Raw genomic sequence first — 23,903 nt, 5'->3', positions numbered from 1 at the left:
GTATGTACCTCTGCAGAGGTCTTCTCTACACCTGTTCTGGGTTGAGTTTGCTAAATCTAGTTTCCACCAGTCCAATTTCATCTGCTTTACATATTCCAGAAATTCTTCATAATTTCTGGCCCAGTTCTTATATTCTGCTATTTTCCAGTACTATTACTGACTTTTTTCTTCTTTTTTGAAAGTTTCCCCTCAACCCACTCACCTATCATTCAGTGGATAAACTTGAACCTACAGATCACTCTGTCAAAATATTCTTATTTGGAAATACTGCCAACTGTGTACAGTCTCTGCATTCAAATGTGGCTGAAAGTACAGAGGCAAGAGAATCACACATAGCCAGCCTTTTGATGGGCCAGCTCCGACCACCGAAATTGAAAAATCAGATGTGAGAGACTAGGAGTTGGGGGAAGAGGAACTGGAAGCTATTTAGAGCCTTGTCAGTTACACTGAATTTTTCTAAGAAAGCAAAGTTTAAAAGTGGCAATATAACCACTACTGTCAATTAAACTAAAGTAAATGACTAAAGTATCAGTCATCATAATATTATCAATTAGGGTACCTCAGAACACAGTGACTTTTTTTTAAAGGACAAAGGATACACTGCATAAAAATTACAAGACAGTCATCTTAATTGACACAAGAAAAAGCATAGTAGAACAGAATCTAAAATTTATTTGCCAACATTAGGATCCTCACATATAGAATAAAAATTAAAATTTATTTGAGAAAGAATAAATCCTGTCAAACACAAGTTCTCTCTTCCATATAGAGACAAACAAATTATGAAAAGGAAGCAAAAGATTACAATTCAGCAAAAGCCTTTTGATCTGGTCTACATTACTCTTTAAAAGAAAGACATTCTACAGAAATATGATTTATATCTGATAACTATTAAGAAGGTATAAAATTGACTTAAAGACTGTTACTAGAGACAAATTAACCATGGATTCTAGGTCAACCCTGGCAGAGCCTAAAAGATTTGCTGATGTAATAAGATGTAATAAGAGAAGTCAAGGATTTATTTCCATAAATTCATTTAGAGGCAATAAAACAAATTATATAAAGAGTATACATAAGACTGGAAAAGCTGGGCATGGTGGCATACACCGATAATCCCCGTGGCTTAGGAGGCTGAGGCAGGAGGATCTCGGATTCAAAACCAGCTTCAGTCACAGCAAGGCGCTAAGCAACTCAGTGAGACCCTGTCTCTAAATAAAATACAAAATAGTGCTGGGGATGTCGCTCAGTGATCTAGTGTCCCTGAATTCAATCCCTGGTACAAAAAAAAAAAAAAAAAAAAAAAAACAAAATTGGAAAAAAGAAATTAAATATCCATCATATGCTAGGTTACCTTTCTTCCTGTCACAATAAACTATAACCAGAAAATAATTATTATTCGCATTTTCTAGATGATAAACCTGGATGCTTGGGGTGGTTAAGTAATTATCTAAAGTACTAAAAATATCAAGTAATAATCCCAACACTCAAAACTCAAGTCCATGACTTCAAATCATGTGTGTCCCCTCTGCAGGACTACTTTATTGCATCTTTATGCACAATAACAGAAACTCAACTCTTACATATCTATAAAAACATAAGGCAATAGGTGACCAAGGTCTATTTTTCTTTCATACTAGAGATAGCTTTAGTTCTAGGTATAACTGGATTTGAAACTTAAAGTTTGTGTGATGGTATAAAGAAAAAGCAAACCAGTAAGGACTGAGAAGACTTCAAAAGGAACAAGGTGATCCTGGTTTGGAACAGAGACCACATTTAAGGCAATCTCTGACTTCCTCCCTTAATGGCTAAAGTGCTTAAAAGAAGGAATGCAATCCAAGCATGGTGGTGCATGCTGGTAATTCCAAGGACTCCAGCGGTGGTGGCAGGAGGACCACAAGTTCAGCAACTTATCAAGACCCTGTCTCAAAATAAAAAAAATAAAACATCTGGGGGTGTAGCTCAGTGGTAAAAGCACCCTAGGTTTAATCCCTAGCACGCACGCACGCACACACACACACACACACACACACACACAAAACAAAACAAAAAACACCAGGCAGAAAGTAAAAATAAACAATATACTTGAATTTCCCAAGAAAGCAAATTCTAATAAGAAACAAAAGATTAGTCATTGCCCTTCCTTAAAATATCTGGAAACAGGAAAAAATAATAGGATTATTCATAAAGAATTTTTCAAATACAATTAAAAAAATTCTATCCATAGTATGCATACTTCATGGAAAAAGAAAGGCCATATAAGAAAAAAAAAAAAAAAAAAAAAAAAAAAAAAAAAAAACAGACATGCATCTGCTCATCTCTGCAAAAGAAAAAAAGAAATATGGGAACCTACCTGTACGACAAATGAATAAGAACCCTACTGAAAAGAGTGAGAAAGAAAACAATTTTCCTAAATTGAAAATCCTAGATAAGTATTTCTTGCTTAGGAAATGTGTTTTTCACAGGGGCATGGGTTAGTAATTCTAAGACTACTTTATGAACATTCTAGGGTAGCACATATAAGTAAATATATTGTGGATATATTAAAGGAAGAAATTTCAAATGAGCAAAGGGACAACAAATCCATGGTGGTGACCTGAAACTGTTACTATGAACTCATGGTTCTTTTACTTTTTATTTTTTGTTATATCAGATTGAACTCAGGGTGCTTAACCACTGAGCCACATTCCCAGTCCTTTTAAAATTTTATTTAGAGACAGGGTCTTGCTAAATTGCTGAGGCTGGCTTTGAACTCACGAACCACCTGCTTCAACCTCCTGAGTTGCCAGGATTATAGGCATGCACCGCCATGCTCGGCTTACTCATGGTTCTTATTACATATGCAGATTGAAAAAGAAATATATAGAGATGAATGCACATATATAAGTTGAAGTACATGTATTCCCTACCTCTGTCTGCTAAGACATTCTAGAAGCAATCCCACAGTGTAAGTACAACTAGTACCCAGATCTTGGTTTCTAAATACCACTCTCCAATAAAAGTGGTCCTTGGACACAAGGCTGATTCTAGGCTTGGAGTAAATAATTTTAAGATGCGCCTAGAGCATCAGAAAACAGGAAAGTACAAAAACAAAAACAATGCCCCCAAACAAAACAAAACAAAAAATCCAATGGGGATGTGTTAAAACACAAGAGCCAACTCGAAGAAGTTTCCAATGGCTAAATCTGGAATAATCTGAGCAACAAAATAAATAAGAATAGTAATGATAAATGACTAACAGAAGAAAATAAATACCACAAATACATAATGATATAAACAAAAAACATATATGGGAGAACAGGCTGCTCTTCCTTATAGTTGAATTTTAGTTAATAAATTTGGAAAGAACAACAGAAATAGAAAAATTGCCATTAGTCAAATACCCCAGTAATTACTGTTTTATGAAAAAATCATTAATGGATGACTAGAATGAGTATGTGAAGGTATGATGTGAACCAATTTGCGTAGTGTCAGCATTTCTCTCTTAATGAAATAGTAATTACAAAGGGTAAAATGGTAACAGAAGAGAAGAGAAACAAGGCAGACTCCACCTTAACCAAGAGATCAAAGTTATCACCAGTAATGAGACATCAATATCATGTACTTCTTTTAAAAAAAAAAAATTTTTTTAGTTGTAGATATATTTATTTATTTTTATATAAATTATTTACAATATATTTATTTATTTATTTATTTATTATGTGGTGTTGATGACCAAACCCAGTGCCTTGCACGTGCGAGGCAAGCACTCAACCACTGAGCTACAGTCCCAGCCCATTATGAACCTCTTGATAACAATGAACCTAGAAGGGCACAATATCACTTGTATGATATTTTCCAGAAATGCATAACCTCAACATTAGACAAATTTAACTGAGGGATATTCAACACAATGGCCAGTTGTCTTCAAGAGTGCCAGTCATGGGGCTGGGGAGATAGCTCAGTTGGTAGAGTGCTTGCCTTGCAAGCACAAGGCCCTGGGTTCGATCCCCAGCACCCAAAAAAAAATTAAAAAAAAAAAAAAAAAGTGCCAGTCATGAAAAACAAAACCTGAAGACTTATCACACTGAAGGGGACATGACAACTAGATCCTGAATTTGATCCTAAATCAGAAAGGGACATTATCGTGGTAATTGGTTAAATTCAAATAAGACCTGTAGAGCAGTTAACAGTGTTGTATCAATGTTAATTTCCTGATTTTGATAAATGTCCTGTGGTTAGGTAAGATCTTAACATTAGGGGAAGCTCAGTGAAGCACTAAGGGAACTTTCTGTAATAGTTTTGCAACTTTTCTGTAAGTCTAAAATTATTTCAAAACAGAGTTAAAAATATGACTTCCATTGACAGTATTACCAAAAACAAGATCTAATTTTGACTGCTCCAAAGTCATCTCTACAGTGCTAGTTTTGTGGTCTTGTCTATAATTGTCTAACAAAAATCTCCAGTTTAAAAACACATTATAAATTGTTGAATCTAGGGAGTTTCTGTATCATAGGAAAAAAAACTTTCATATATGCATTTGAAACTTTTCATAATAAAAAAATTTAAACAAATGATACAGACAAACTTTTTAAGTGCCTGTGAAAATAGTGAAGACAATTTTTGATTATTCCCATAGGTTTCATAAACCTTTAGAATTCTATCACGGATTTTTAGGGCTGGCAGAACCTTAGAAACCAAGAGGTCCAACCCTACCTCAATGTCTAGAAAGGAGTCTAAAGACTGTGGGGTCTAGCCACACCTGGAACCCTACCCTCCTGATTTCTGGCCTGGGGCACTTTCTCTGACATACCTCTGACCTCTTCATTTAGTGTAAAACTTATCACAAATGACAATGCTCTAAACGCTTCAACTACAATATTATAGTTGTAATATTTACAACTGCTTTCAATAAAAAAACAACTAAATGTGATGTACTATGTTAGACTTTGGAAGTGAAATACGGTTCCAAAGTAATATACACACCATTAAAAACAAGAATTTCAACTATTCTAAGTTAACTGTTTTAAATCAACTATTTTATTTATTTTGCAGTACCAGGGGTTGAACCTAGGATCTTGTGCTTGCTAGGCAAGTGTTCTACCACTGAGCTATATCTCCAGTTTTTTCTTTTTCTTTTCCTTTTTTTTGGTACTGGGGATTGAACCCAGGGTTACTGAACCACTAAGCCACATCCCCAGCCCTTTTAAAAATGTTTTATTTAGAGACAGGGCCTCGCTATGTTGCTTAGGGCCTTGATATGTTGCTGAGGCTGGCTTTGAATTCCAGATCCTCTTCCCTCAGCCTCCTGAGCTGCTGGGATTACAGGTGTGCACCACTGCCCCTGGCTCCAGCCTTCTTTAAAATTTTTGTTTTGAGGCAGGGTCTACCTAAGGTGTCTAGACTATAGAACCTCTTGCCTCAGCCTCCCAAGTTGCTGAGCTTATCACTACACTTGGCAACTCTTTACTTTAAATAGACCTTCTATAGTAACAGTTCATGTTCTTTATTCATTTGGGTTTTTTTCTTTTTCTTTTTACACTTTTTAGAAAATGTCTCGCTATGTTGCCCAGGTTGGTCTTGAACTGGTGGACTCCAGCAGTTCTCCTGTCTCAGACTCTTGAGTAGCTGGGCTTATAGGTCATGCCACTGCACTTGCCTTTGAGTTTTTCTTAATGAAAGTATTTCTCTAGGTTTCCCTTTTGAAAGATTCAGATCAGTAATGGCATCTTTCAAACATTTATACATGTAGAAAGTCTTTATTAAATACCAAATATGTGACAGGGCTTGTAGCAGATGTTAAAAATAAAAATATGAAGAAAGATGTTGGTTCTCAAAAGCTCACTGTATACTAGGGGAAACAGGCAAATGCTGATTGTAATATAAAATGATAAGCAGTATACACAGTGGTATACCCGATGTGTTCTGGGAGGGAGGAAGAGTAATCAGCAATCCCAGGGAGATGGGTTTGACAACCTAAAGGGCATTATAATCTACTGCTCTGTTTAGTAACTCTGTAAGCTTGGGCAATTTATACATTTCTGAACTCACTTTTCTCACCTGGGAATAATAACTCTTATAAGGTTATTATAAGACACAAATGAAAAAATATGTGAGATAACTAATATAGTTGTTGGGACTGCAAGGAGTCCTGACTGAAAATTCCTTGATGGATGGAATTACCTTTTATTCATTTTTGAGTTTGGAGAGGCTGGCAGGGTGCCTGACACACACATCTTAAATTAATGCTTACTAAATGAAGTCATTTAAATAAATATTGAATCTAAAACTATTCTTGAGATATATTCAATGTCTATTTCCATAAACAGATTTTTAAAAACAATTCTCATTTTCACCCACTAAAGAGAATCCAATTTTTATACTTACTTTCTACAGTTGCTCCTTCATTTGGATTGGAATACCCTTCTCCTTTCCGTTTGATTCTCCTGATAATGCCTGCATCTTCAAATAAATCCTCTCCTTTGAAATCAAGGAGCTCAATCTAGAAAGGAAAAAAAGATTTAACTGAGAAAAGATCAAATGAAGCCAGTTTAACATATGTAAAGGCAACTGATTTTCCTTTCACCTCACAAAATAAAACTTAAAAACAAAACTTGTCTATGCATCTTAGTTATTGGAAAAATAGAAAAAAAGAAACAACACTGTACTTTTCAATACTTGGAAAGAACTTTGTGTAATGATAATGTCTAGGACTACATCCTGTGGGACTGCAGTGCAAAGACAGACAGGAAATACTAGGAAAACTGCCTTGTGGGCAAAAAGCCAGAGTGACAAGGTGCTGGCGCAGAACTAGATGTCTGACTCTAAGGCCACCACTTTTCCACCCCAAAGTTATAAAGTTCCATTTTCAAAATATAAGAATAAATTCTAGGAATCCAGCCTACAACTGATTAAAAGTATATATTACCCAGTTAGGGCAGTTCTTAATAGCAGATTTTACCAAATATGTGTCATTAATTCAACACAGGACAAATAGCATATCACCACCTACTTCTTCTAGTGAATAAGAGAGTTCCATGACATTTATAAAGCTTTATGATGTTGAAAATAACATAACTTGGTATAGGCATATTTCAACATTTATCTCCTCTATTTCCATCCTGTTACTTTTGAGTATGTCAGACTTATACTACTGACCAGAACCTTTATTTCTCAGTCTAGTGTCTTTTGTTTATTTGGATATGCCCTTTCTGTGCCAGAGACACGTTTCTAAGAAAGCACTGGCACACATCCCTTGAATTTGTGAGAAACAATTCAAGAAGCCAAGCTCCAAAATAAATAAGCTGGATCTGATTCTCAATAGTAAGCTCAGCTCCTTGTTCCACTCACTGCGGCTGCTTCAAAGTCAATCCTATAGCAGAGCAGATGTTAACAAGGCTCAGAGATTTACTTGCCTCAAAAAAGAGAGTAGCATTCGAGGGAATTTTAGGGAGGCTGCCTGCTGAGCCATATGCATACTCTGGTTTGCACAGCAAATGGCAGATTTCTCCTTTCTTCATGGTAGCCACCCCGATGTCCCACGCCTTGATAACTTGGCCTAAGAGAAAGGAAAAGGTGTAGGTCATATTCAAAAAGATGTGACTTTCATAAAACAAAAGCTCAAACAAATTTCCAATTTTTCACACTGTGTACTCAGCTAGAAATTATGGATTATAAGACTACTGAATTCAGTAAAAGCTACACGCAGAGAAAGAAATTAGAATTTTTTTTTTTGGAAGACTATCAGAGAAGGCTGTGCTGCAACTGTTCCTTTCAGCCATAATAAGTACATGTTTTCTAGGCAGAGATGGAACAAAAACAGTATAGAAAATGGCATTTGTCCTAAGGAAGCTTATAATCTAGTTGGGGAGAAAAAAACCAATAATCATGAAACAACTAAAAAAGTATAATTGTATAAAAGGGTCCAAGAAACAAATTTTTCTAAAAATTAAGAATCACAAAAACCTGTTTCTTCAGAAAAAAAAAGGTGTGTGTCCTTTTATCAAATAATAAGAATTCAGAGTCCTGCTGGGTATGGTGACATGCCTGTAATCCCAGTAGCTAGAGAGGCTGAGGCAGGAGGATCTCAGGTTCAAAGCCAGCCTCAGCAACTTAGCAAGGCCCTAAGCAACTCAGCAAGACCTTATCTCTAAACAAAATATTAAAAAGGGCCCAGGATGTGGTTCAGGGATTAAACACCCCTGGGTTCAATCCCTGGTAGTACACACACACACACACACACACACACACACAAAACCAGAATCCTTTACTTTTTTGGCAGTTCTAGGAAACTTAAAGGTTAAATGTACATAATTGCAATCTCAATATTTATAGTTTTATCCCATTCATCTTTAACTATATCTTACTGTAAGTAGTTTGGGAAATGAAACAGGCGATTTAAAAGAATAAAAATTCATACTTCTGCTATATCAATCAAAAACTTAAGTATTCGAAGTGGGATAATGTAAGCAATGAACCACAGAAGAAGTAAATTTGGAAGTTAACTGTTATCTTGGATTGAGAGAAGACTGGAGGTAGGACATTAGGATAATGAGACACCAGCATAAAGGTATGTAAGTAGGAATGGACAAAACACTTGTTGCTTATGATTTCAGCTTAGTCTTCATTGAATACTAGAACTTTTCCAAATGTTACCTCCACTTATCTTAGTTAAAATTTTATATAAGTAATACCTGCCTGTTATCAATATATGAGAAAAAAATACATATATTGGTAAAAGGTCATCTGTTTCTGTAAAAAGCCACAGTTGTATTTATTTCCAGTGTATGCTATGACTTTTTTAAAAATTGAAAACACATGGGGCTGGGGAGATAGCTCAGTCGGTAGAGTGCTTGCCTTGTAAGCACAAAGCCCTGGGTTCGATCCCCAGCACCCAAAAAAAAAAAAAAAAAAAAAAAAAAAATTGAAAACACAAAAGATAGTAGTATTCTATACATTCAATACTGAACTGCCTTTCTGCCCCCATCCTAAACTGCTTTTCATTCAGTATAGATCTTGATCTTTTTCTCCATCAGTAGAGTGGACAATAAGCATTTTAGAGATTAAAAGTGGCTAGACTGAATTATCAGGTCTGTCCTTTACTAGCTGTGTGAACTTGTGCAAGTTATTTAATCTCCGTGTATCAGTTTCCTCATTTGCAAAACAGCTGACAGTTCCCTCCATATAGTTGTTATAAGAATTATTAGATAACACATGTCAAATGAATGCACACTGCTTGGCATATGATGTTTTGTTTTTGTTTCTGTTTTTGTTAGAGAAAGGATCTTGCTATGTTGTCAAGGCTAGCCTTGAACTCTTGGGCTCAAGTGATCCTCCTGTCTCAGTCTCTCGAGTAGCTGGGTCTATAGGTACATGCCACCGCAACTGGCTATAATATGTATTTAATATGGGAAAGCCAGGGCTGCCACCAGTCCACCACCATCATCATCATCATCACCACCACCAGTACCACCACCACAGATATAATCTCATTTGCTAATATTCTGCTGAGAAACATTACCAACAACTGTCCTCTGATGAGGATATTGTCCAAGTCTATTTATGAAAAGTATATTTTAAATATACTCCTACAAGTGCAAAGTTGATATGCATCTTATATTTGATATATATTGCTCAAGTGCCTTTCCAAAATAGCTACATCAATTTATATGCCCACCACACATGGTTCTGCTGTGAAAACAATCCAGAATTCTCAGAAGAAATCTGAAGTCTGCTGACAGGTTGCTTTCCTTTCACGGATACTTTTCACTGTGCTGTGCTTTACTTCTGAAAATGTCTTCTCTTCTAAATTATAACTGGTATGTTAAGACAAATACCTTACAGGCTCCTTCAGGAAATCTGCACACTGGAGGATGTACTACTGTGCATTTGCTGAAGACATTTGGCCAATTACTGAGAAGGAAAGACTTGTGTTATGTACACAAGGTACTATGGCTAGCGGGGAGGAGGGGTGACTAATTCTGCCTGGTCAGGTAAGGGCAGTCAGAAAAAGCCTAATTCAGAGGTGTTATCCATATTAGGTCTTAGAAGTTTGAAACACCAGCCTGCCAATTAAACCCAAAGGAGTCCCACATTAAATCAATCATTCCAGTGCGTTTGCTCTTCTTTGGAACATTAAAAAACACTGGGAACATTAAAAGTCCTTTGACACCAAGCTTCAGAAACAGATGAAACATACTGAGGAAAGAGACTCAGTAACAGTATATTTCTAAAACCACCAACCTTGGGACTCTTTCTTAAAAGAATATTTCCCCCTGGTTTTTGAAAAATAATACATACTTACAGAATATCAGGAAAGTAGAGGAAAGCACAGAAAATACAATAAAAACCCTCAGAAATTCTGGATTATCAATTCCTTGGTTCATTTCCTTTCAATATATATGTATACTTTGCATATTAAATTTTTATACATACATTCTTAAAGCTGGGGTCATATTTTACTTGGTTTTGTAGTATTTTTCTGGAGCATTTTTCTTGTTAGTAGATAACATCTGAAAACAAGACTTAATAACTATATGCTTAATAACTCTAAACAAGACTTAACTATATAACTATAAACTTTTTAAACCTAAAACATATAAAGAATATTAATTCATGTGTATGTTAAAGGCCAAGGATGTCTTTGAGGCTTTCTAGGAACAAGAGTTCCATATCATCTTTACTATATAAATCACACTTAGAATATATCACTTGCAATTTACAATATAAGTTTCTTTCTTTTAACATTTCATTTTTTTACCTGCTTTTCATGATGAAGAGGAGAAAAAAAATCAAAAGAGAATAAGGATGTTGTTTTAGTTGGTCTCAGATGCCTTTCTTTTTGCACTAAAATTAGGTTGGATTAAATTTGGGGGAATGAATAAATTTCACTTGTTGCAATGTGAGTTTCTCTAAGGTGAAGGAAGCAAGACCCAAAAGACACTCATGTATGTAATCGGCATACAGAATCCTTCTGGTTAGCAGTAGGTTCTAAAAGGCTATTTTGCCTGTGTTTTCCCATCACTAATTCAACAGCCATTTAAAAAACACTTTTAGCATTTTGCTTTTCAGATATTATCTACTAACAAGAAAAATGCTACAAAACCAAGTGAAATATGACCCCAGCTTTATGCAAAGTCTACATATATACTGAAAGGAAATAAACCAAGGAATATTGATAATCCAGAATTTGAGGGTTTTTATTGTATTTTCTGTGCTTTCCTATACTTTCCCAATATTCTGTAAGTATGTATTATCATTATTAATAAATCTTTCTGAAACATTCAATCTGGTTTTTGTAGATAATTTTCTTTTTATAATAATTTCAGTGTTTTATATAATATTTAATGTTAATGTTATAATTACAAAGAGTACAATGGATATAAATAGATTTCAAACAATACTCAATGAGCCTGAGAAGGAAAAAGAACAGCCACTGACATCTGGAAACTGCTCAGACATGTATAGATAGGCTTGGGTATTATTTGAAGCTGGAATGCGCTCCCAGGGGGGCCATGTTACACTCCTGTTGAACATAAACAATCTAACAAAACATCAATATCAGACAAGTTCACTCAGAGACAAGGATAAAATGAGACAAAACACTTCTAAATTTTGTCTAAGCCCGAACAAAAAAATAAGGTCACCTTGCACCCTACAAAATGCCAAACAACCCCCTCTCCTGGCTAATATGAGTGACTGCTGCTTCTTTACCCGTTAAAATTTTAGTCTTCCTCTACTCTAGCCCAATCTCTTTTAATAAAATTTATTAAGACACTCAAACACAGAATTACCCCACATTCTAACAGTTTCCATTACAGAACAACGTCCTGCTCCCTTAAAACTTCCCAAACTTTTAAAAACTTCTTTCTTTCATGCTTGGTCTGCCACTATTTCCCCTGGTGTGCTATCTTCCCTGGTAAGCAAGGATCTCAACTTGTTCAACTACAGCTGTGTTCCTAGTTGTCTGTGGCTGTAGGGCAAGGACAAGGTCCATGCAACTGGTGGGAGCAGAATGTGGGACCACACCACAGAATGGGTTACCAGCTGTATCACTCAGGATATTTGCAAAAGAATGGAAGCATCAGTAAGTCTGGAGTTGGTTAAGCAGCTTCTACTACATGACCTTAGGCTAAATCCCTAGATACTGAATTGCCAGGACAGAAGCACAAATATTTTAAAGAATCTTATCTTTAGGGTCTTAGCTGTAAGTAAAATACACCAAAAATGACAATGACAATTTACTTTTATATTTGATAGGGACTTCAATTTTAACAGTTCAAACACAATTTATCAATTTTAGAAGTCCTATTCCATTTGAAACAAAATACATAAATATAAAATGTAGCTACTCCTAAGTTTAAATAATGTCTATGTAACTATTGACAATTTAAAAAGTTTAGGGCTGGGGTTGTGGCTCTGTGGTAGAATGCTTGCCTAGCATGTGTGAGGCACTGGGTTTGTTTCTCAGCACCACATATAAATAAATAAAAAATAAAGGTCCATCAACAACTAAAAAAAAATAAAAAATTTAAAAATAAAAAAAGTTTAAAAATGGTTGGCAGATTGGTGCATTCCTGTAACCTGGATAGTGCAGGAGGATTTCAAATTCAAGGCCTGCCCAGGCAACTTATCTATTTCAAAATTAAATTTTAAAACAGTCTGGGCATGTAGCTCAATGGTGGAGAGCCCTTGGGTTCAATCCCCAGTACCAGGGATTGGGGGAAGTGGGGAAGTAGACAAAGCCCAATATAAAACCAATGCACTATACTTTGTCTTTCTATACTATGTATTTTATTTTGGCTTTAAAAAACCATATATCTCAAAACATTAATCATCTAGCACTTTCATTCATAACAAAGACCCCAGTGACTACTTTAGCACATTTTGACTATATAGCTTTTTTCTTTATTGACTTAAAAAAGGTTTAATTGTGATGAAATACACATAAAATTTATTATCCTAACCATTTTTATAGTGTATAGTTTATGGTTAAGCATATTCACTGTTGTATAACCAATCCCCAGAACATTTCCATCTTGTGAATCTGAAAAATTTTTCTGTAATGAATGCTTACTAGTTATTTTTAGTTATACATTAGATTTTTTTTTTTAATTGGGGATTGAATCCAGGGGCACTTAATCACCGAGCCACATCCCCAGGACTATTTATTTATTTATTATTATTATTATTGGTGCCAGGAATTGAATCCACAGGGGCTTAACCACTGAATTATTATTATTATTATTATTATTGGTACCAAGGATTGAACCCACAGGGGCTAACCACTGAGTCACATTGCCAGCCCTTTTTATTTTGAGACAGTGTCTCACTAAGTTACTTAGGACCTCACAAGGTTGCTGAAGTTGGCATTGAACTTGTGATCCTCCTGCCTCAACTTCCCAAGTTACTGAGATTACAGGCATGTGCCACTAGGCTGAGATCCACATTTGGATTCATTTTGACATAATCATAAAAGCATAAAACAGAATTTGCTTTAATTTGGTCCCCAGTACTTCTCCTTTCCCTCCTGTCCTCTCTCCCTCATTCTCTTTCCTCTCCACTACTGATCCTTCTGCTATTTACTTACAGTTGTAGTTTTTAAAAAATTAGAACCTATGGCTATATATAAAAGTGAGATTCACTGTGGTACATTCATATGTGTCCATAGGAAAGTTAGATCAGGTTCACTCCACTGTTCTTCCCTTAACCTGTCCCTACCCCCGCCCTTTAATGGGGGCGGTACTGGGAATTGAATTCGGGGGCACTCAACCACTGAGCCTATTTTGTATTTTTAAAATTTAGAGACAGGGTCTCAATGAGTTGCTTAGAGCCTCACCATTGCTGAGGCTGGCTTGGAGCTCTGGATCTTCCTGCCTCAGTCTCCCCACTCAGTGGGATTACAGGCGTGCTGCACCACACTGGCCTCCCTCCCCTTTAATTCCTTTCCTATACTCCACTGATCTTTCTTCTATTTTCATGGAATTCCTTCCTCCCAGCTCTTTTCTTCTCTCTTTATTTTGGATTAGCTTCCGCATATTAAAGAAAATAATTGACCTTTGACTTTCTGGGTCTGGCTTATTTCAGTTAGCCTGATAATCTCAAGTTCCATTCATTTACTGGCAAATGCCATAATTTCATTTTATATGGCTGAGTAATACTCCATTGTGTATATAGACCATATTTTCTTTATCCATTCATCTGCTGACAGACATCTAAGTCAGCTATTGTGAATTGTGTTGCTATAAACATGAATGTGGCTGCGTTCCTATAGTACGCTGACTTTATAGCTTTTGGATCTATATCAAGGAGCAGGATAATGGGATTATACGGTGGTTACATGCCAATATTTTTTGAAGACTCTCCACACTACTTTCCAGAGTGGTTGCACTAATTTGCAGTCTCACCAATAATGTATGAGTGTACCTTTTCCCCTACATCCTTGCTAACAATTTTACTTCTATTCTTGATAATTGCCATTCTGACTGTTGAGAGATGAAATCTCAATGTAGTTTTTTAAAATATTTTCTTAGTTTTAGATGGATACAATACCTTTATTTATTTTTATGTGGTGCTGAGGATCGAACCCAGTGCCTCACACATGCTAGGCAAATGCTCTACCACTAAGCCACAACCCCAGCCCTCAATGTAGTTTTGATTTGTGTTTCCCTAATTGTCAGAGATGCTGAACATTTTTTTTCATATATCTGTTGGCCATTTGTATTTCTTCTTTTAAGAAGTATCTGTTTAGCTCTTTTCCCCATTTATTAATTGGGTTGTTAGGGTTTTATTTTTCGTGTTAAATTTTAAGTTCTTTATATATTCTAGATATTAATGCTCTGAGAAGCAGGTGGCAAAGATCTGCTTCCATTTGGTAGGCTCTCTTTTTACGCTCATTTCTTTTACTGTGCAGACGCTTTTTAATTTGATCCCATTCCACTTATTAGCAAATCTGAAATTTTATACCCATTAAACAATTCCCCATTTCCTCCTTCCATTAGTCACTGGCAACCACCATTATATTTTGTTTTTATGAATCTGACTACTCTAGATACCTCATATAAATGGAATCACCGTATTTGTCTTTTTGTGTCTGGCTTATTTCACTTGGCATAATGTCCTCAAGATTCATCCATGTTATAGCATATGTCATAATCTCCTTCTATTTTAAGACTAAATGATATTACATTGTATATATATATCATGTTTTGTTTATCCATTCATCTGACAATGGACACTTGGGTTGTTTCTACCTTTTAACTATTGTGAATAATGCTGCTATGATCATGAGTGTACAAATATCTCTTTGAGACCCTGCTTTTAATTTTCTTGGTTATGTAACCAGAAGTATAATTGGTGGGTCACATGATAATTGTATTTTTAATTTTTCTTGAGGAACTGCTACACTATCTTTCATAGAGGCTACACCATTTTTACATTTTCAACAACAGTGTACAAGGGTTTCTGTTTCTCCATACCTTTAATAGATTTCATTTATTTGTTCATTCATTCACTCACTCACTCTCTCATATACTTATTTTAGTATCCATCCTAATAGGTGTAAGGTGATATTGCATTGTGATTTGTATTGCGTTTCCCTTATGATGGTGGGTCATTTGTATATCCCTTTTGGAGAAATATCTATTCAATTCCTTTGTCTACGTTTTTTAGTGTCTATTCAAATTCTTTGTCAATATATATATATTTGATACTGAGGATTGAACCTAGGACCTCACACATGCTAGGTTAAGTACTCTACCACTGAGAAACACCCCAGTCCTTTTTATTTTTTTATTTTCAGACAGGGTCTCACTAAGTTGGTTAGGCTGGTCTCAAATTTTTGATCCTCCTGCCTCACCCTCTCAAGAAGCTGGGATTACTAATGTGCGCCACTGCACCCCGCTGCCCTGTTTTTTGAATTAAAAAAATGAGTTGAGTTGTAAAAGTTCTTAAGGTATTTTGGATATTAACCCCTTGTCAGATATATGGTTTATAAATATTTCTCTCCCATTCTGTAGGTTGCCTTTCATTCTGCTAACGTATTCTTCAATGCACAGAAAATCTGAATTCTGAAGTAGCCCAATTTATCTATTTTAAAAGCTTTTGGTGTTTGTGCTTTTGTTGTCATTTCCAAGAAATTGCTGCTAAAACCAAGATCATAAAGTTTTTCCTGTTTTCTTTTGGGAGTTTTATAGTTCTAGGTCTTACACTTGGTCTTTGATCTATTTTTAGTTAACTTTTGCAACTGTGTAAGGTAGTGGTCAAACATCATTCTTTTGTGATGTAAAGAATCAGGTAAAACCAATGACAGTACTTTCTTTAAAAGTTTATTATCTGGTTTACACTTTTGAGGAGGTTTAGAAAAGTTAAATATCTAGTTTCCTCAACATCATTTGTTGAACAGACTGTTCTTTCTCCCAAGGATGTTCTGGCACCTTGTTGAAAAGTGCTGATGATAAAATATAAGTCTGCATTTGAAATACAAGAAAATTTAAAATACTACAGCATGAAAGTTGTATAGTAGCATACAGAAAAAAAAGTTTAATTTTTCATAAAGGGATAGAAAAGGAGACCAGGAAAGACAAATATTTTTATTATAAAAGATTTTCTATCAAAAACAAAGTTGGTAAATACTTAAAGTTAATTGTTAATAAGCTTCAAGTAATTAAAAATGCATCTGATTCATTCCTGCTCCATTTTCACTGATGGATTTCCAAGACTCAGCATCAACATCAGATCTCTATTTTAACTATTTGCATATTTTACTAGCGTTTTATACATTAAAAACAGAAAATCTCAATCACCAATAAAATCGACATGGTCTTTCTTCTTTTTGTAATAATTAAGGCAAGTTCTTTTTTCCTGTATATTTTTCCTCTTATGAATTTTATTTGGTCTTCTACTAAAATAGCTGTAAAAGGATTCTGACAATCATTCTCATTCCCTACCAAAAGTACCTGATTGAACAAATTAATTTATGAACACTTGTAAAGTGTTCATAATTTCTTAAGCTACATTCTATTTTTGCCATTTCTCTAATTCTAAGAAAAACGACCACAGGATAACTTCTCCCTATCCTTATAGCTTATAATTTAAAACAAACAGGGAAAGAAAATGTATATGATGGCATTATTTGTCCCAGGACAGACATAACCATCAACTCTGCCAGGATCAACTACTATTAAATGCTTGCTTGAAGGCAGAAGTTCTGTTCTGATTACTTTCTATTTCCCAAAGCCCTATAGCACTACAATATTTTACTCAATAAAGAAACATAGTCATGATGCAATACTGAATATAAATGGAGTTAAGAAATTTGCTTAGCTTCCCTCAGTCTACTCTGTCTGTCTGCTTAATGTGGCTTCTCCCAGATATCAACTTAGCAACAGAAATAGGAAGCATGCTTCCTCAACTGTAAAGTACCAAGTAAAACCAAAGAAAGTACTTTAAAAATTTTTGTTATCTTTATGGTTCAAACTTTTGGGGAGAGTTAAAAAAAATTAAATATTTTCCCTTAAAATCTTTCCTTACAAATCCTATGTATCCCTAAACTGCATGTAAAAAGACAATTTATTAAGAATATTTTTATGTGGGAGTACGAATGGCACTGGAAACTTAAAAAAGAGCACCTGGCTAAACCACAAACGACCCAGTATAGGTATGTGAAAATCTAAAATTGTTGGTTTATTTCTTTTAGATCTCAAATCTGGGGGGGTATATAATAGGAGTTTAATAAAATATTTTTTAGTTGTAGATGGACACAATGACTTTATTTTATGTATTCATTTTTATGTGGTGCTGAGGGTCAAACCCAGTGTCTCACACATGCTAGGCATGCGCTCTATCACTGAACCACAATCCCAGTCCCGGATTTTAATCTTCAAATTAGTCATATACCAAGAGCATAAAAAACAACTTCAATGAAGCAACTATCAGAATAAATCCATTTTCCCCCACACTCATTTAGGGGTGAGCAGGGAGGGACTAAGATTTTAGTGTTACTGGATTTACTTATAAGAATATGAGTAGAAATAACTCATCTCTGAAATTTCTCTCTCATTTTAGTGAAAATGTTTTGGCTGGGGGTAGGAGGAGGAGAAAGAACAGAACTCCTTTTATAGAAGTATATATGAAAATCCTAGGTCATTTTCATTTTAACTCTTTTTTTTTTTTTTTTCCCTTCTTGGTACTGGGGGATTGAAACCAGGGGCACTTAACCACCCAGCTTCCCAACTTTTAAAATTTGTTTTATTTTTATTTTGAGACAAGGTTTTGCTAAGTTCCTTAGGGCCTCACTAAGTTACTGAGAGCTGGCTTTGAACTGTCGATTTTCCTGCCTCAGTCTCCCAAGCCTCTGGGATTATAGGCATGCACCACTGCACCCAGCTCATTTTAACTCCTTTTTAACTGAGTTATGGAAGTAGTGTAAGGAATTCAGTCAAGAACGTGTAAAAATTTCAGTCAAGAAAACCCAGTGATTCATCTCTTCATCTTAATTTCTATAACATATTCCATAGTGATAATATTCAGTTCACTTGGACTTATTCATTTTTTTGTCTTTCCTAACTTCCTAGAGGTAAAAAAGATGGCTAAGCACTATTTCAAAATGCCTGTATGCATGCATAATAATCAGTTAGGACCCAGACTGCTATAACGCAGTTCTTATCAGTCAAGAACCCCAAACTCTAACAATACTAATAAACACCTGAGTGCTTATTATGTGTTAGACTGAATGCTAAGCAATGGTATGCATTATCTTACTTAATCTCAACATCGTAAAGTAACATATTTAATGGTGTGCAATAATAGCACACACAAACAATTATCCTCACTTTAGATGAAGAAAGTAAAAATTTAAAGATGGTAGAGAAAAAGCAATGAAGATGTACTACATGTAAGTATAGTTCAATTTGTATATCTACCTATAATGGTGTAGATCTGGAGCATCTCCTAAAGACTTACGTGTGGGTTTGGTCTCCAAGTGCAGCAATGTTCAAATGTAGGGCTTCTGAGAGGTGACTGGATCATGAGGGCTCTAATCTTACCAGTGAGATTTTTCTATTAGTGGATGAGAAGATGGCCCTGGAAGGGTATTTCCCGTCCCTGGTGAGTGCACACTCTCCCCATCCCCCTACCCCTGACTGTTTCCTAGCCACCACGAGGTGAACAGCCTTCCTCTGCCATGCTCTCCTGCCATCATGCTTTGCCTCACCTTAGGCCCAAAGCAGTGAAGTCAGTCAACCATGAATTCTCTGAAACCATGAGTCAAAACAAATTTTCCTTTAAGTTGTTTATGTCAGGTATTTTGACCACAGTAACAAAAAGCTGTCTAGCCTACTACCTTATGATATGTGTCTTTCTTAATGTGATTTTTACAAACCGGCTCTTATAATTCTATTTAAAACACATTGTGTTATAAAGGGTTTAAGATGTATATTGTTCTTTCTTACTATTTCTAATGAGGACAAACAGGCCACTTTACAGTTTTCTCTAAAGGTCTGTTACTGAGTAGGTGTTTGTCTTTATGACTTTGTGCCTACATTCTTTACAGAAAATGTAAGAATGGAATCATAGACTCTTAAAGTGCTCTACAGATTCCTTTTTATAGGAGCAGGGAAGGTTAGGTGGTTTACTCATGCTATCTTACTACAGGAAACAGAGAAGACAGGAACCCCAACTTCCTAAAACCCAGCTGGATGTTCCTCCCATAAAATCATAGTGTCTCTACACAGGTGTGTCATTGGTATGAAATCAACTGAAAGTTGACTATTTTTTTCTTTCAACTTATATTTTTAAAAAAGAACTCAGGAAATCTTTTCACTCTGCTCAAAATTCTAGGAAACATGAAAGACTCATTCTCTATAGTATTTTACTGAGAAAAATCTGGGTAGAGAAGGTGGCAGCATAAATTCTCAGCAATTCTTAATTCTACTTGCCAAGATAACTGCTTAGAGATGACCTGTTACCTTAAATCTTCAGTTTCCTCAAGATAGAAATTCTAAAGTCTGAGTAATGATTTGGGTAACAGTAAGAACAAGGAGATCTAATGAGGCTGGCCACTCTGAGATTATCCAAATTAAATAATGATGCAACAGCCATTCTGGTAGCACAGAAGGTTCACTCTCTAAATCACCAAAAATGAAAAAAGTAACTGTCATAATTATCTGCTATGTCAAGAGAGACTCTATTTGATTTTGATTGCTACCTTATTCAAACACAAATTAATATCACATAAGCCATTAACTCACTAAGGACCCATAAGGAGAAGAGGACAGTGGCACAGCTAGCACAAAAGCTCGGAAGAGCACAGGTAGGCAAGGAACACATGTCACCATGACATGATGACAATAGGTGCCAGGGAAGGAGAGTGGCGGAGAGGTAGAAAGACTATTGCTTGCTATTTCCCTTCCCGAATCTATGTTAGATTAGCAATTCCACTATCAACGGAATTATAAAGAGAAAGGAATTATAGTCAGCTCTGAGCCATGGATGGTGAAAAGGAAGGATTACCCCTTTAAATCGCTCACACTTAATCTAGAAATGAACTAGATATGCCTGTGGCAGACAAAAAGAAAAGACATTATAATTCAGTCACTAACGTCCAACAAGTCACATGGTCCACAAAATTAAATTTAATGTATAGGCTATTATTCTTACAAGATTAAAGGAAATAATACCAAACAATCGACATTTTAAAATATTTGAAAAGAAATTGGTAAACATATTTGATTATTGAAAACAAAAGTTCTTAATCAAAACTGAGAATTAATTTTGGGGCAGGGGGTACAACACAGTGGTAGAATGTATGTAGAAGGCCCTAGGTTCTATCCCCACACTAAAATATAAAAATAAATAAGTAAATTGAAGACTAAAAAGAACTTTTGTTTATATGACACATTTATTGATCAATATTAAAATTAAAAGTTATTCAATAATTAATTTTAAAATAACCCCATGTTAACATAACTCACTTAATTGTATAAAAATAACTATATTTTCCAAAACAAAACAAAATTAGTAAGAAGAGTAGCACAATGTAAAATGTATCTCACTTAAGAACTGAATTCTAATATCTACTTCTGCATTCATCTGTTATAATTTTAGTTGAAGAATATGAATAAAGTCCAAACTTACAAAGAAATAGCTGAAAAGATAGGAGTGCTTTAATAACCTTTTCAGATAATTATCAATATAACCATCTGATACTATGTTAAAAGTAGACATGCGGTAAGTTTCTTAACAGTTAATCACAATGTGGAACCTAAAAGCATACCGGTGAACTTTTCATACAGTCTTACACCAAAATCCACTGGTTTAGCTTGTACTTTAAAGGAATTATTTATCTACACATGACCTTGTACATCTTGTACTGATCATTGGGAAAATACTGTTTTACTGAGTTATATAGGCCTTTCAAATTATAATACACTTCATTGTATAATAGTTAAAAAAAAAAAAAAATCACATTCATTAACACCCAATGATCTCATCAGACCTGTCTAAGTTTCAGAAAGCTGTAAAGCTCACAGTAGTAGACACACATTTTTCAAAAAAATTCAATGGCAACAAGCACTATCGGTTCTTTTCCTTAAAGTGACAGGCTCACTTCATTCATTTTCAGGAAAATATCTGCCAAAATATTGAATAATCAAGTCTGAACAACCACAGTTTGCCCTTTCAAGTGAAAGTGATGTTTCATAAGTCAGTCAGCTCACAAGTACTCTTCCTTTAGACCACCAGAGTCTTCAATGGCACCAGTGTTCTGTGCATGCTTTCCTGTCACAGAGTAGTGAAACCATGTGAAACCCTCTGAATTTTAGTAAAATTAGTAACTTTTACTGATTTATCAAGGACATTTCAAAGTTGAAATTAGCTTTTTTCCCCCTAGGTAAATGGTGAATGAGAGGTAGTAAAAATACTCTAATGTCACTGCCTCTACGTTAAGACACCAGCAATTTTTACCACTGCATGCTCTGTGTCATCAGTACAAATGTCAACACATTAAAAAGGAAACTAACATCTTAGCATTGTTATGAAAATAACTGTCATTATGTAATGACCCCTGAAAAGACCTTAGGGACACCCGGGAATCCACGGACCATATTCCTGCTCTAAAGTATCCTCTTTTGGCAAGGATAGGTTCCACTGCTCCTACTTAATACAAAAAGAAATAAATCTAATCAAAATACAACTCAAAAAACACCCTCTTACCTTTGCCAAGACTAAAAACAAATGGTTCATTTCTATCATGACTGGAATCAAACTTCTTTCCGTTTGATAGTTTTCCTTTGTAGTGGACATAAACTTTGTCACCAATCATTGGTGTTTCCTCATTCTTCCCCACTCTTTTGACAATCTAGAAAAAATGAACATCAAGAAACAGGAAGATTTGACTTATAATTAGAGAATTAAAAAGATAACAGTTCATTCCATGCCACCCAGGCAGATTTGCAAATATACTCTTAATCTGTTCATATTTCTTTCAATAACCCTTCCTATTAAGAAAACTATCTTTTTTAAGGATACAATCTTTTATGTCATATTTAATTTTATTGCTGATCACACTATTTCTTCATAAGAATTAACCAATAAATCTTGCTTTATTGTTTAAAGTCCCATAATTCTTACATTTAAATCTCTTAAAATATAGACTAGATAGTTCATATACGAACCAAATTAGACCAAAATGACTGGTGGATTTTTCAAAAACAATCAATAATAAATCTAAAACATAGTTTCAAAGGTGTGATTTTATTTGCTTCCCTCTTTTGCTAAAAACATTAACTTCTGATTAGATTCTGGTAGTCTGGTTTAATTTCAGAAAGCCCAATATCCTGATATAACAGGCTATACTTCTCATTATTTGAAAAGTATTTAATGTGTAAAAAAAATCAGTACCACTGCACAGTTTGATATGACACTGAATAACTTGTTTTCTAGTAAAGGAAATGCCAAAAAAAAAAAAAAAAAGCTTCAAGATGAAAAATATTTAGTTATTATAAAATCCAGTATATTTACTTTGTTCTTGGCAGAGCAATCTCCTAATGCAGTTGGTCAGATCTTGGGAAAAAAAATCAAATAAAAACAAGTGGTGATATAATTTATTCTGTCAATCATCTAGACAAATTAACTATTCTTAGTAGATAACAGAGGGTTAGTAGCTAACTAACGGATAGACATCTTTTTGGACAAGAGTTTTTATTTATAGAATTAAATTATTTGCTTTTAAATTGTTTGAGATGTGTCCTCCTGAACCCTGCCCCGCATAAACACTGTGAACTTCTGTTCCACAACTTTTCCTAGCTCAAATGTCTTTTTTTTTTTTTTTTTTGTGGTGCTGGGAATCGAACCCACAGCCTTGTGATTGCCAGGCAAGCACTTTACCGACTGAGCTATCTCCCCAGTCCCTCAAATGTCATCTTTAAAGGAAAAAATAATTAATGCCATTCTAGGACTTCAAAAGAAAAAAAAAAAAAAAAAAAGGTTTAAAAAATTAATCTAAAAGAAACCACACAATATTCTAGAAGTGCTCCTGTTCATGAACTGTGTATGGAATCTGGGAGCCTATGCTCAGGTATCAGGAGGAATTTGCACCTAAAGGACTAAAAAGAAACAACTGGGCCTACCACTGGGTATCGCTTCAGGTTTCTGCAATCAACTGAACTTGTGCCTAAGTCTGGAGTTGCCTCAACGATCTTAATCTAATATTAATTTATGTAAAAAAAAAAAAAAATGTAAACCTACTTCTTATCTTCCAGACAGTGCTGACTTTCCAAAACTTGCCTTGGTCATTTATTTTAAAATATGTAATAATTAATAATAAAGATTACTGTAAGAAAAGCTAAGTACACAGTTATGAAAATAAGAATCTATTTAGCCTGTTTAGCACTCCGCAAGCCTTGATAAACATTTTTCACCCTCCCCACAAA

General features: G+C 35.0%; 1 protein-coding gene across 4 annotated transcripts in view; it reads right to left on the bottom strand.

Annotated features, from left to right (window-relative positions):
• Fkbp5 (FKBP prolyl isomerase 5) overlaps positions 1 to 23,903 on the bottom strand; it is a 97,997-nt gene that overhangs the window by 29,438 nt on the left and 44,656 nt on the right. For all 4 annotated transcript variants that reach the window (XM_047557117.1, XM_047557118.1, XM_047557119.1 and 1 more), the window contains exons 3-5: positions 22,186 to 22,330; positions 7,392 to 7,534; positions 6,364 to 6,478 (exon numbers count right to left, since the gene is read on the bottom strand). In XM_047557117.1, the coding sequence (XP_047413073.1) occupies positions 6,364 to 6,478; positions 7,392 to 7,534; positions 22,186 to 22,330 (403 nt within the window). The remainder of the gene's footprint in view (positions 1 to 6,363; positions 6,479 to 7,391; positions 7,535 to 22,185; positions 22,331 to 23,903) is intronic.

The sequence above is a fragment of the Sciurus carolinensis genome, chromosome 7 (genome assembly GCF_902686445.1).
Source record: "Sciurus carolinensis chromosome 7, mSciCar1.2, whole genome shotgun sequence".
Taxonomy (NCBI): Eukaryota; Metazoa; Chordata; class Mammalia; order Rodentia; family Sciuridae; genus Sciurus; species Sciurus carolinensis.
The sequence above is the reverse complement of the archived record's forward strand: the minus strand, read 5'-3'. Positions and strand labels throughout refer to the sequence as shown.